General features: G+C 52.0%; 1 protein-coding gene across 1 annotated transcript in view; it reads right to left on the bottom strand.

Annotated features, from left to right (window-relative positions):
- LOC129324156 (aldehyde oxidase 3-like) overlaps positions 1–13,916 on the bottom strand; it is a 151,105-nt gene that overhangs the window by 99,551 nt on the left and 37,638 nt on the right. Inside the window, exons 8-11 of the mRNA XM_054971196.1 lie at positions 6,813–6,893; positions 4,706–4,850; positions 2,506–2,598; positions 1,913–2,064 (exon numbers count right to left, since the gene is read on the bottom strand). Coding sequence (XP_054827171.1) covers positions 1,913–2,064; positions 2,506–2,598; positions 4,706–4,850; positions 6,813–6,893 — 471 coding nt within the window. The remainder of the gene's footprint in view (positions 1–1,912; positions 2,065–2,505; positions 2,599–4,705; positions 4,851–6,812; positions 6,894–13,916) is intronic.

Genomic DNA, 13,916 nt, shown 5'->3' on the forward strand with positions numbered 1-13,916 from the left:
TAGGTATACAGATGTAAAATGCAACCTTACTCATAGATTTCTGGCATTTCAGTTTGCACATATCTCTTCAAACAGGAAATTATCTGTTCAGTGATAAATGGAGTTTCTGTACTTAAAACTGATATCACAGCATCTTCAATAAAGCATGAATACCGTCCTAACCCAACTTCAGCTCTTAGTGGGAACTGCAGTAGTCCACCCCGCCTCACTCAATACTTCTCCAGTCCTAGATGTTTTTGGGCCAGCCTCCCCAGCTTTCAGATAACTGTTGATGATTCTAATGTAAAATGTTCCTTGCTGTTAGCTGCCCTGAGCCCTTTTGTGGGGAGGCCAGGGCATAAATAAGATAAATTAAAAAAACAGCCCTACATCGTTCTGTTTCAAATGGGGCGGGGGGCGGGAAATGTAACTAGGTTGGAGATGGGGGGCTGGACGGGGAGATCCAATATGTGTACTTTGTGGCTTTTTGGTTTCGGTGTTCCTTTACCATAAACATTTGTTTTCAGTGTTCCTAGAAGGAACTGTGGCTACGGGTTCAGCAGGGAGACCACCTGAGGCCTGGAGGAGGAAAGTCAAGCTTGTTCAAGTCTATCCACAGCAAGAGGGATGTGACATTGAATCCCACCGTCCTTTCCCCCGACACGTTAAATGAAAGTGGGGTGTGAGGTGGAAAGATGATGAACTCTTTCCCTTTTTGCCGTTTGTCTGATAAGAGAGACAAGGATGAAAGGAGGCATGGAGACATGGAGAAAAGGACAGAAGAATCCGAAGCCATCAAACCACCACCCTGTTCAGCTTTGACCAGAGTGAGTCTCTGCGCATTACAACGAGGCCCCGGAGAGTTCCCGAATGCTCCTTCGGGGGGGGGGGAATGGTATGTTCTTCCATGAACTTGTCAGTGAGTTCCAACTACTGGGTTTCATTTAGACTAAACCAGCAGCTTCCAGTGTGAAATCTGCTGAAAGCCAGCATGGTGTATTGGTTAGGGTGCTGGGCTAGGATCTGGGAGGCCCGGGTTTGAATCCCCACTGTGCCACGGGAGCCGGCTGGGAGACCTTGGGCCAGTCACATACTCTCAGCCTAACCTACCTCAAAGGTGGTTGAAAGGATAAAATGGAGGAGAGGAGAATTATGGTTTTCCCATCGAGGAAAAAGATGGGGTATAAGTAAAGTAATTAAATAAATCAGTTCCCACCGATCCCCCCCCCCGCTTTTGCTGCAGATATCCCTCTTTACATGTCTCAGGGTCCCCCATCCTCCAGGAGCCGTGTTTTGCGGAGATCAATGGGCTGTTGTGGGAGGGGGAGGCAGGAAAGTTCCACTCTGCCACTGGAATATTTAGCCTGCATCCCACCTACTGTGTCGGGACTTCTTGAGTTGGCCTGGCAGGTGTGCCCGTGAACCAGCAGGTTAGGTATATGGACAGATGGATGGCTTGCCCCTTATCTCCCGACTTCCTGCTCTGAGCAGTTGTCCCGTGATAGCTGCCTCTCCTTTGCAGGCTGGGGAGACGGAGAGCGAGTCGGGGACCACCAGAGATAACTGTTTGCTTTCCTTCCTTCCAGTCCTTTTGCTATGCCCAGTGGCAGATGTTCAGCAGTGCTATCAGGGCTCTCCGCAGGATGAGAAAATGCTTTCTGGGAGAATCCTATTATAGTGTCCCCCAAAGCTAAGCAACACAGAGACTGTGAAGCAGAGAGCAGACAGGTGAAGCTAACCAACTCAAGTACCTGCCCAGGGCATCAAATGACTCAGGGCTGGTCCTAGTCAGACGAGGGTGTCTCTGAGTTTCATGAACCAGATTAAAGCAAACCTTCGCTAAAAGGATTTCTATTTCTCGTTGATGTTCGCTGGCAGAAAGGGACATGAAGCAATCGGGACATTGGGAAAGGTAACATTTGAAAAAACTTACAGCCAGATTCCTGATCTGTTCTCCCGCGAGGGTTCTCAGCTGCTTCAAGAGAGTACAGTAAATCTTTGTCTTCTCCGCTGGGAGCTCTGGGACCACATCTAACAGGATTTCCCTCAGCTGGGCCAAGTGGGTTGCCGCACCTACCACTATCCCTGGAATCAAATAAATTTCAGCAGGCCTTACGTTTTTAGTAGTCACAGCTGGCAAGCACAGTTGGAGTTAGAACTGGTATTCAATGGAAAAGCAGGGAGTTGCACTTGAAGTTATAAACAGTCTCTCTCTCTCTTATATAAAATAATCTGCTAAATGAAAATAAACAACAATGAGAAAATAATATCCGCCTGCTGCATCTTATAACTCATTTGTTCTATTGGCTTCAGTTGGACTTATTAACTTCTAATCTTAACTCCACTGGCGGTAGCAGAGCCCATGAGGTAAATTGTATTGCATGTTTGATCGTGCTTATTAGGTGACAATGTGAGAAAATAACATTATCATTAGCTCTTCAATAAAATGTTTTGGTCAACTGAAAAAGTGAAACCCCAGTCCCAGACACTCGCCCCAGTGGCTTCTTGGGCACAGCCGCGACTTACCACTGTCTGTCCTGTAGACGACGTGCAGATCTGGAACCCTGGCAGGATGAAGGAGGACTGGGTAATGGACACCCAGTTTTTTCACTTCAAGCCCTAAAAGGGATGAAGTCAGAGGCCAGAAGGATTAGAGTGGGGGCAAAATGGGAGCAGACTTTCAAATATGGATCAACTAAATATACACAAATAAACTGAACAGAATAAACAAAGAAACATTCTATTTGGGTACAGCATGGGAGCCCCAAAGTTGAGGAAAATACAACCAGGATGCTAAGACCATAAAATGTGCATGAAGGCAATAGGGAGCGGAGGGGCAGGGAGGCGGGAAGAAGGTCCTCTTGTTTCGTGCTGAGAGTTCATGTCCGCAGAGTGCTGCTCTTTTCCTCAAAAAGCTCTTTTCAGCTTTAATGTATCTGTTCACGAATATGAGACCAAGTAAGGAAACCAAAACATATTTTATTCCTTTAGCTGTCTTAGATATATTCATGCAGATGTGCTCCGGGGCTGTCCCAGGGGGTCACAGTTTCTCTCTGGCAGCGTGTATGCAATGGCGCTGCATTCATATTAAAGCCATAGCGTTGCAATACAGACGCTGTGACGTCCAAGCCCAGGCACCTGCCCCCCAGGCCATCAGCTCAAGCCCCAGAGGGGAGGGGCATGCAGCTGCCACGTAGCCGGCTGCAGGAGCTTAGGAAGGGGGGGGGGGTTCGTGTAACCACCGTGAAGCCAGGTGCCTGAGCTGCAAAGGAGTGGTTGAAATTGGGAGTGGCAGCCTGCATCTCCTGTCGTTTCCTCCGCTGTCAGGGGTTGCAGGGCTGTGGGTGTTTGGAGCCCCCCAGCCTGGGGCCCAAGGCAGCAGCCCCAGATGCCCCGTGGCTAAGATTGCCCCTGGATCCAGGAGCACACAACATTAATATGGCACACCTTCTGTTCTACAGAGACAGGGATTTACCAACTCCTTCTGCTGCCTGTGTAGGCCTAGCCGTGGTGTCACATCACTGAAGCTAACCAGAGGGTGTTCCCTCTTGCACATGCAAAGTGTCAGAGTGTCAGTTTGCTAGTCAGTTCTCAAGCCAAAGCTACGCCATGCTCTTGTGTTATAATCTGTAGTTGTTTAGTTCTCTCCTTCCAGGCCCAGGTGTTGCCCAAGCCGCATATTTCCATGGGAGCGAAGAATTCTTATCACTCCGTTCCGGCCGACCTTGATGTCCTCGCCTTCCCAGGCCTTCTAGACAGGACTAAGGGGGGGAGGCTGGGAATGGGTGTTTGAAGTGTTGTTACTTTCACCTTGTGTGTCATTCTCAACAAAGCCTTTGTTCAGCCAAGACTAATCCTTGGAATATGGATAACTGTATCCTGAGCGTTGTCTTTCAATAAACCTTTTGGAATCAAGAAACTTTGTGCTTCTTGCAGAAGGGGGGAGACGAACAATAGATAACTGGGATTCCATAGTCTGACACAAAATATGCATGCTCCTGGTGCCGCTTGATGACGTCATTTCAGGAAATGACATCATCGCACTGCACCGGGAGTGCGCCTGTGGAGCGGGGGATTTCCTGCCCTCACAGGGGACCTGGCAGCCTTACAACGGCTACATCAGGCTTTTGTTTCCAGTGATATCACTGCTGCCCATCGGTTGGACTTCCTTCCATTAAGTCTGTTGAAGGAAGTCTTTCTTAGAGGAAAACTTGTTGAAAGGGAAACACATGCTCCAACTTTGCAGAAGGGAGTTTCAGAATCCAACTCCGAGTCTCTTTAAAGGTGAAGGTAGTCCCCTGTGCAAGCACCGAGTCATTGCTGACTCATGGGGGGACGTCACATCATGATGTTTTCTTGGCAGAATCTTTGTTACAGGGTGGTTTGCCATGGCCTCCCCCAGTCATCTGCACTTTACCCCCAGGAACCTGAGCACTCATTTTACTGACCTGGAAGGATGGAAGGCTGAGTCAACCTTGAGCTGGCTACCTGAACCTGGCTTCTGCCAGGATCCAACTCAGGTCGTGAGCAGAGCTTGGGCTGCAGTACTGTAGCTTACCGCTCTGCGCCACGGGGCTCTATATGTGTTGAAAATGTATCATTGGTGCTCATCTGGAAACTTCTTACCAATGTCTTCCAGCGGCTTCCGTGGGAGACATTACATCAGGTTGTGCCCGCTCTCATTTGAGCCGTCCTGCTGCACATAAAGGCCTCATGCTTTACATACCTACACTCGTGTTCCCCACAACAAGGGGGGCATTTGGGTAATTGGCTTTCAGGCCCAGAAGTTCCTGGAGTGCTGCAGGAGAAATCCACGTAGTCCTTTCTCCGTTGAAGACCAGAGTTCTTCCTTTGTTCTCTTCAGCCACCCTCTGTCAGGAAACACAAACATGATATATCATCTCGGGAATGATGTTGATACCAAATTCATAGTTTTTAAAGGCAGAAACGAGCACCTTTTAACAGCTGATCACATTTTGTTACATAGTAATTGTGGTGAAATGGGCCAGTAGCACCTCACTCGGCAATCGCGTCTACTTAGCGGATCCAGGTAAGCGTCAACGATCCAGACCCAGCCAGCTACCTGTAATTCCTTTTCTGCTGCCACCATTCAGAGATTTTTTTTAAACTACCTCTCTGAGCAGGCAACGTTCCCTTTACTTATTGGACAGCCCCAGCTCTGACTTGGATGTCCCAGTCTAGCTCAGTCTCATCAGATCATGGAAGCTAAGCAGGGTCGGCCCTGGTTAGTGTTGGGATAGGAGGCCGCCAAGGAAGTCTGGGGCCGCTACGCAGGGGCAGATAATGGCAAACCACCTCTGATCACTGCTTGCCTTGAAAAACCCAATGGGGCCACCATCAGCCAGGTGTGACTTGAAGGCACAGGACAGTCATTGTCAGGTCCCAGTTACAGGACAAATCACATCCTGCAGAATTCCTAGCATGGGTAAATAATTTTCACTACTTTCTTTAACAAGAAAAACTTCTGGGGAAGTCAATTGACTCAGATGCTAACATACAAACTTCTGCATGCGCACCATGATATCGTCCTTACCCCAAAATGCTCCCGGAGGTTCCAGGATGCAGCCCAGCAACCCTAGAGGTGCAGTTTGGGAGGTGTGAAGGTCCCAGGCCATGAAGGCCTTTCAAGGTGATAACCAGAACTCTGAATTGGGCCCAGGAGTGAACAGGCAATTGACTCAGCATTGAAGTCAGAAGCTCCAATCCATTGACTCCACGCAAGAGTCTCACTGTCCCATTTTGTATCCATTCATGCTTCCAAGGCAGCCCCACAGAGAGCACATGGTAGTAGTCTAATCTGGAGGTTATGGGAGTGTGGATTAGCACGGCTACCTCAGCAGAGTCCATTTAAGAGGCCATCTTAGAAGCCAGATGGAACTGAAAGAAGGCACTCCTAGCAAGGGCACCAACCCTCTTCCACATTGAGTCCAAGAGCTCCTCTAATCTCTGGGCTGGATCTGCCAGAAAAAGCTTCACCCGTTTAAGGCTGGAAGATCGACCCCAGCTAAGCACTCTGCCTTCCCACCCGGCATCACCTCCGTCCTGTCTGGGTTAAGCAGCACTTTGTTCAGTCTCTGACGCTTGGCCACAGCCTCAAGATGCTGGCCCAGGACCTTCACAGTTGCTTCCGGAGGGCTGAGTTAATGGTATATACAGGTGGGAGCCATTCACATATTGGTGACAACCCACTTGAAAGCTCCCGAGGCTCGTGGCCAAAGGTTTTAGATAAAGACTGAAGAGTAGTGGAGATGAAATTAGAAATAACATAGAAGAATGACTTGACCTGTGATGATAAGAATCATAAAAGATCAGGGATGGAAATGAATATGAAATCAGACAACGTGGTTACAGAACTTCTGCCCTCCTCAACTCCTGGAAAGAGGTCAAAAGTTTAAGGTGGGCAAGTGGTGGGAAAGCAAGACCACAAGGTGGAATCACTTGTTAGGAGAGGAAATGGAGGCGAGAGTACTTAACCCTTTCTCGGTCCATCAGTTCTCCATTTCAAATGCCCCTCCTCGACAATTAACTTGCTTTCCTTCCTCATCCGTGTGCCAAGATTGGAAGAAAGAACATTTTGAGGGGAGACCTAAACTCCCCTCCATCCTGCCCACGGATTCCCCCACCCCTGGAAGTGACCCCAACACCTGCCTTTGTGTTAATGGAAATGGTATTTAAGGAGACGAAGTTTGATGGTATCACATGGAACTTCACCCACAGCCTGCCCAAAGCATATTGCCACATTTCTCTTTCAAAACCTATATGCCTATTAAAACTTATTCTCAACAAGCACAGGTAAAAAGATTATTTCCTACCATGAGTTCGGGAGGAAATATATAATCCTGGGTTGGGTCCCTGGGCTGGAATTCTTCTGGCTGGCACAGACCTGAGCACATCTAAATGAAAAGAAGTTAAATTTAGCATTGGCATATATGGACATGGGTAAAAACGGATCAGTATTTCAGAAGTGTCACCTCTGCACACCATTGATCCAGATAGCTCTGAGTGCTCAAATGTGTGCCTCTCTTGTCATGCAAGAAATAACTCATTTTCTTCTCTCAATGGAAGAAGCACCGGCAGTTTTTAACTAGCCTGTATTGTTTATTATTCCATTGCCATATACTGCAGTTTATTCTTCCTGATGGCTCACAGCCCTGTGGCAGCCACAGCACCCATTTAGCTGAGCAAGCACATTAAACCCACAGTGAGGCAGTCGTAAGCACACTGCTGTTTCATCAATCCTACGTATGCTTTTATCATGACCGTTTCCAGCTTTTGCAGTGAGATGGCAAAAGCCAGTCTGGGCTGAGGCAGGGCCCATTGGCCACATACACTCTTCTATCACTTGTTGACGTGGCTCCGAGAAGTCAGCTTGTGGGCCGACAGAGAGCACGCAGTAAGGGCCTTTCAGCTGAGAGGCCATGTGCTCGCATTGTGCGCCTGCAGTCGCAAGGATTGATTATCACTCTATTACTGGGCAAAAAAATGAACAATGTTCCACCAGGCTTACGGCTGAGGCCAGCGCCAGGGCCATCATTGAGCCTCCCACCGGTCTCCGGTATTCGAGTACCACTCGTGCCTCTGTCTGTCTCCTCTTTGTATCCTGGGGGCAGGAATGTGTAGCCAACCATATCAGGGTTTTGCATATATATAATTTTAATTGCTGGATTTTATTGTAGAATCTGCTATGTAATTGTATTTTATGACTGTTGTACCCCGTCCTGAGCCCACTTGTGGGGAGGGCGGGTTGAACACCGAATAAACTAAGCTAAACCAAATGCTGCAGTTCACAGAAGAATTTATTGGTGGCCGTCGATTTTCGCCATCAGCTTCCCCAGTGAGGCTGAGCGCATTTCAGGTGCAGCACCCTGCGATCAGCAGCAGGGGACGTTTCACAAAGGCCTGTGCCTGCGAGTGCTGGAAACCGGAGGGTCCTTTCTACTGCGTAGCACTCTGGGCAAGTGACAGCGGAGCTACAGCCCACTTCACGGCAGCACCTGTAGGCCCCGCCCACAGCGCAGTCCGCTTCCAACTAGAGTACTACAGGCTTACGCTTTGACACATGTAAAGCCACGTGGGGCTCTTTTGCGTGCAAGCGATGGGATGGGATGGGAATGCCTGTTTCTGGTGGTGCTGATGTGGAGAGTGCGCCTTAAAACAAGATCACATGACACACATTCTACGTTGCTGTAGCACAATATTAGAGCTGAATGTAGCAAAAGTAGTAGCGGTAGAATTTGCAGAGGTGACATTTTTAACCGTACAGTTAAGACGGATTAAGAGTCCTCATAAAATGTAAAGAATTCGGCCCCTTCCTGGCAAGCAGCTACGCTGCTCAGCCAGGGGCCGTCCATTGCCGCACTGGAGGGATAGACGGCACCACCCCCTCCTTCCTTATATGGAAGTGCTGGGAGGGCTGAGCGAGCATAGCTACGCAGCTCTGCCCTCCCAGCTCAGTGCGGTTGGTGGAGAAGGACGTCTCCAGCGAGCGACTGAGAGGCTCGGAGCCCGGCTGTGCTTTAGGCCAGCGGCTTGGGAGGCTTGCCTGCGGGCTCGGAGCTTCCTCAGCGGTGGAGTCGGCACGTGCGGGCGGCGGCGGCTGCAGCGAAGAACGGCGGTAGAAGGGCCGTTTCAGCGGCCGAGAGCGGCTGCACCGGCCAGTGGAGGTGCGGCGCGGCGCGGCGCAGCAGAGCCGAGCGGCCTCCCACTCACCTACCCGGCTTGGGAGCACGTGGAGTGCGAGTGAATTTGCCAGGGGGGGAGTCAAGGAGCGGGGCGTGGGGAGGCCTGAGCGCCCTTCGGGCCCGTGCTGCTCCCGGGCAGCGAGGCCGCGGTCCCGGGAGGGAGCCCGTGGGTTGGTTCCCCTGCCAGGGGACATAATCTCAGTAGGGAGCCCAGTGGGCGGCGGCTGTTAGCCTACCTTGGGCACCCGCGCCATTTTACCGGCGTAGTTGCTGGCGGCCATTTTGTGGGCAGCAGAGTGGTTGGCCATTTTGGGCTGCTGCTCCTTACCGGGGCAGCGTGGCCTAGTGGGCGAGTTGCCATTTATTGGGCATAGGCCTGCTTTCCTGGTGCCTGGTTTAGTGGGGATTTATTCCCTTTCCCCCCCTAAGAGCCAGTAACACCCTTCTCATTAGATTGGGAGCTGGCAGGGTCAGCCTGGCCTAGTACCTGTGAGGCGGGGAGGAGACTGACAGTCATTAATTCCTTGTTGTCCTATTGGTCAGTCCGGCCCAATCTCGTCAGATTTTGGAAGCTAAGCAGTGTCAGCCTTGCTTAGTAAGTTGGGGCCTGACCCAATAGTGGTCGGGGGGGGGATTTAGGTATTGAGGTTGAAGGTTTTACGTGGGGGTTGAAACTGGTGAGTAGCATGGCACCCAAGATGGGTGAAGGGAATTCAAAAGGGAAGCAACCTGCTAAGAGGGCGCCTTCCAAGCGACCCCCTCCCCCGGCTCTGTCTTCCTCAGAGGATGAGGACTCCTTTGGGGAACAGCAGGATATTTTGAAGCGCCTGGAGGCGCTGGAGCGGGCAAGAGGGGATGCGGTGTCAGTAAGCAGGGGTGCGTACAGTATGGCCAGTGCGGCGAGCATCTAGGATCGCAACTAACCGTGATATTTTGCGCCGTTTATCTGCCTTGGAAGGTTCTGCTGGATCCCCAGCGGCTGGAGGTTGCAGTGGCCCCCAGCAAAGGTGTCTGATGCCTCAGGAACCGGCTGTAGAAGTGGTGGACTCACCTGAGGAGTTACCGCCTGTTGCAGTGGCTGTGGACCCAGTGGAGGCACCTGGTAAGGATCATGCACCACACTACCCTTACCCTTGGTCTTGGGGGCCAGGGGCACAGGCTGCTGCTTGTGGGTTGATTATTGGTCTGCAGGACGCCCCACCCAATCCTGCAGCTGCCCTTGGGTGGGGTACAGCCCACTTTAAATCAGGCTTTCAGCCTGGTGCTCAGCAGCAACAGGCAGTTCCCCTTCAAGTTTGGGGAGGCCCATCTTGGGGTTATTATCCTTATCCGGCACTGAACTATGGCCAGGTTCCTTTTCATGCTATGCCCTTTGGCGATACGGCCCTTCCTTTGGGCGACCATTTGGCACAGGCCATGAGGGATAAAATTCTACGTGGGGAGTATGTCAACGTCTTTTCCGTTCTCTACCATGAGTTAGAGAAGGAGGATAAAGATGTGATGGACGATAGAGACAAGGAACGCCTGCAAAAGAGGTGAGTTGACAGGACCTGGAACAATTGGCTGCCTGGCTTCCTGATTTACGCTGGGGTAATTGCCAGGGCGCTGCCCAACTGGGCTGTGTCTCTGTTTCAGTATCTTGACATCATTCTGAAAGGTTATACGGGCTTCTCAGGTGCTGCATGGATGCAGTACGATGTGGAGTTCCGCATGCGGGCAGCAATGAACCCCAGCCTTCCGTGGGACCGCATTCACCAACAGCTGTGGCTGTCGGTGATGTCTCCTGCCATGCCTAACTTGGGGGACCGTTCGGACAGCGGCCATGTAGTTTCTCGCAACGCCCAGCCGACTAATACCCGCGGCCGGGCGGGACTGCAGGTTCAACACTGGCTGCTCTGCTGGGAGTATGCGTATAAGGGAACTTGCCCTAGGAAACCTTGCCGATCCCGGCATGAATGCCCATCTTGTGCGGGCCAGCATCCGTACAACGCGTGTGGTAAAGCCCGCCAGGGGTGGGGAGGTAGGAAGCAGGGGGGCGGCGGCTCCACCAGCCAACAGCCTCCTGGAAAAGGGCCCCCAGCCCGGTAAAGATGAGGGTCCTTGAACGCCTGTTACGTTCTTATCCTCTTAAGGAGGCTGCAGTTTATTTGTTGGACGGTTTCAGGGACGGTTTCAGGGATCCCCGTTCAGGGTTCCAGGGCCCCATTTTTATGGCTGAGGACTGGCGTTCTGTTCAAGGCAAGGAAGACATAGTTAGGCATAAAATCAAGAGGGAATGCGCAGAGGGTAGAGTTTTGGGGCCATTTGCGGCTCCACCAACCCCCAATTCCGGGTGTCTCCTTTGGGGGTGGTGCCGCAGAAGGCGGCTGGCGAGTATCGCCTTATCCACCACCTTTCGTATCCTAAAGGTGGTTCGGTTAAGGATGCCATCCCTGGGGCATTTGTCTCTGTCCGGTACACCTCTTTTGATCAGGCTGTGCAGGTGGTGCGCAGGTGTGGGGTGGGCGCGGAGCTGGTTAAATGTGATATTAAGTCTGCATTTCGCCTTCTCCCTGTCCATCCGCTGGATTTTGAGCTATTGGGGTTTGCCTTCGAAGGTGGGTATTATATGGATCGTGCCCTGCCGATGGGTTGTTCCGTGTCTTGTGCAGCCTTTGAGCGCTTCAGCTCATTCCTGGAGGGGGAACTGAGGCGGCGCGTGTTTAGCTGTGACTCCGCCCACTATTTAGATAATTTTTGTTCGTTGGGCGGGTGCAGTAGTCTCAATGTGCTCGGCTTTTCACCTTCTTTATTGAGCTGGCAGATGAGCTGGGGGTTCCATTGGCCCCCGAGAAGACGGAAGGTCCCTCTACAGTGCTTACCTTCTTAGGCATTGAGTTGGACACGGTTCAGCAATCCTTACGATTGCTCTTTGACAAGGGCGACGACCTTAGGGCTCGTCTGCGGGATTTTAAGGGTAAGCACAAGGCCTCCTTGGTTGAGCTGCAACAGCTTGAGGGGCACCTTAAGTTTGCGTGCAAAGCTGTTTCACCTGGGAGGCCGTGTTTGCGTCGTTTGTGCGATGCTGTGGCTCGGCTGCATGCACCCCATCACAGGATGCGAGTGACAGGTGGCATGCACGCCGACCTAGAGGTGTGGTTGGAATATTTGAGTGACTTTAACAGTATTACCTTTTGGCAGCAGGATTTGTTGCCCGAGGCGGAGTTGCAAGTTACATCTGATGCCTCGGGTTCCACTGACTTCGGAGTTTATTTCCGGAGGCACTGGTGTGTTGAACAGGGGCCCGCTGATTGGCTGGCATCAGATTTGGTCAAGGACTTGACTTTTTTAGAGTTTTTTCCCATTCTGGTAGCAGTCCAACTATGGGGCGAGGAGCTGGCGAATCACACTGTCCACTTTTGGGGTGACAATTTGGCCGTGGTTCACGTCGTCAGTTCCTTGTCCTCTGAGTACCCCAGGGTCATGTGATTGGTTAGGGCATTTACACTATTGTGCCTGCGGCGCAATATATTGTTTAAGGCCAGGCACGTTCCTGGCGTGTGCAAAGGTGTCGCAGACGCTTTGTCTTGCCAACAGATGGAGTGTTTCTGGCAGCTTGCCCCGGAGGCAGATCCTCGTCCGGCGGTGATGCCCCCAGAGCTTTGGCTGCTTGGGAGGTCGAGGCGGGCTGCGCCATCCAGCTAGCCATCGCACCCAGTACACAGGGGGCTTGTTGGAGAGCGGGAGGCCAGTTGGACGGGTTCAGGCGGGAAGCTGGGATTGGTAATGCCTGGCCTATTCCGGTCGAGCACATTCTCCAGTTTTGTGTCCACCAGAAGGTCTGTGGGCTGGCAGTAAGTCCATTAAGGGGCAACTATCAGCCCTGGCCTTTATTAGCAAAGCTCGGGGATTTCCTGAGGCCACGGGTGATTTCCGAGTGCGGAAGATACTCGAAGGATGGTCCAGGGAGTGCGCGGTCCACAAGGATCCGCGTCAGCCCATTTCCCCGTCCGTCCTTAAGGGCCTTAGTGCGGTCTGGAAAAGGGTTTGTACATCGGCCTATGAGACGAGGCTCTTTCATGCAGCTGCATTGACTGCCTTTTTGGGGGCCCTTCGGGTCAGGGAGCTGGTGGTTCATCCTGTAAGGATAATTCCGGCCGTGCCCTTATGGCAAGTGACCTAGCTTTCGAGGGTGACATGGTTTCAGTGACGATCCGCTGGTCCAAGGCGGACCAGATGTGTAAGGGGGCTTGCGTTCAGTTGGGCTCTTGCTCTGAGGCAGAGCTGAGCCCTGTCCGTGTATTGAGGAGGTACCGGTAGGTGCGTGGCAGTGAGCAAGGCTGCCTTTTCTGGCACTTGGATGGCTTCCCCTTAACTCGCTACCAGTTCTGGGCAGTGACTAAGCGAGCTCTGGTGGCGCTGGGGTTGCAAGGCGTGAGCTTTGTTACTCATACCTTTCGAATTGGAGCGGCTTCAACAGCCGCTGCCATGGGGTATTCAGGTCAGGCCATTCAAAAGGTTGGGGTGGCGGTCTGCGGCCTACCGCTCCTGGGTACGTCCATTGAAGCATGTTTAAACGTCACTAATTGTTGTTTTTCTTAGGTCCTGCATCACGGGTTGGACGTCAACGCATCTTGATACGTGGGCACAGTTTTGTCTTCTGGGCTGCCCATCAAGCACGCAGGACGCCAGTCGGGTCCCAGCTTGGGTTAAGTGACCGGGCTACTGTTGAATGGCAGGGTCGGGGGCCTTCGGTGGCCAGGCCTGTTGCCGATGCTGTTTGGAGTTGGGCGTGATACGCCACCCCATATACTTGTTATCCATTTCATGGGAAATGATTTGGGTTTGATGCAGTGATGGCATTATATTCTCAGGCGCTATCTGATATGCGCCTCATCGCGGCATGTTGGCTGGGAGTGCTGATCACGTGGTCGGCTATGACCCCTCGTCAAGTTCGGAGGGAGGCTGAAGATCGCCAGGCCATCGAGCGGGCCAGGATGAAGGCCAATAGGGCCATCCAAAAGGTTTGGGGGCCGGGTTAGGCGTTATTTGCCTCACCCTCGGATCAGGGCCGAATTCCCCGACCTCTACAGGGTTGATGGGGTGCACTTGTCTCAGACAGGCAACCAGATTTTTCTTGACGATCTGCGGCAAGGACTTCAGTTGGCCTTAGGCCATCAGTGGGGCGCCAGGGCCTAAGCAGAGGCTTGGTCCTGGCGTTGGCTGGTTTGTAGGAGTAGGGTGCAGGACGGTGAG

The sequence above is a fragment of the Eublepharis macularius genome, chromosome 2, assembly GCF_028583425.1.
Source record: "Eublepharis macularius isolate TG4126 chromosome 2, MPM_Emac_v1.0, whole genome shotgun sequence".
Taxonomy (NCBI): Eukaryota; Metazoa; Chordata; class Lepidosauria; order Squamata; family Eublepharidae; genus Eublepharis; species Eublepharis macularius.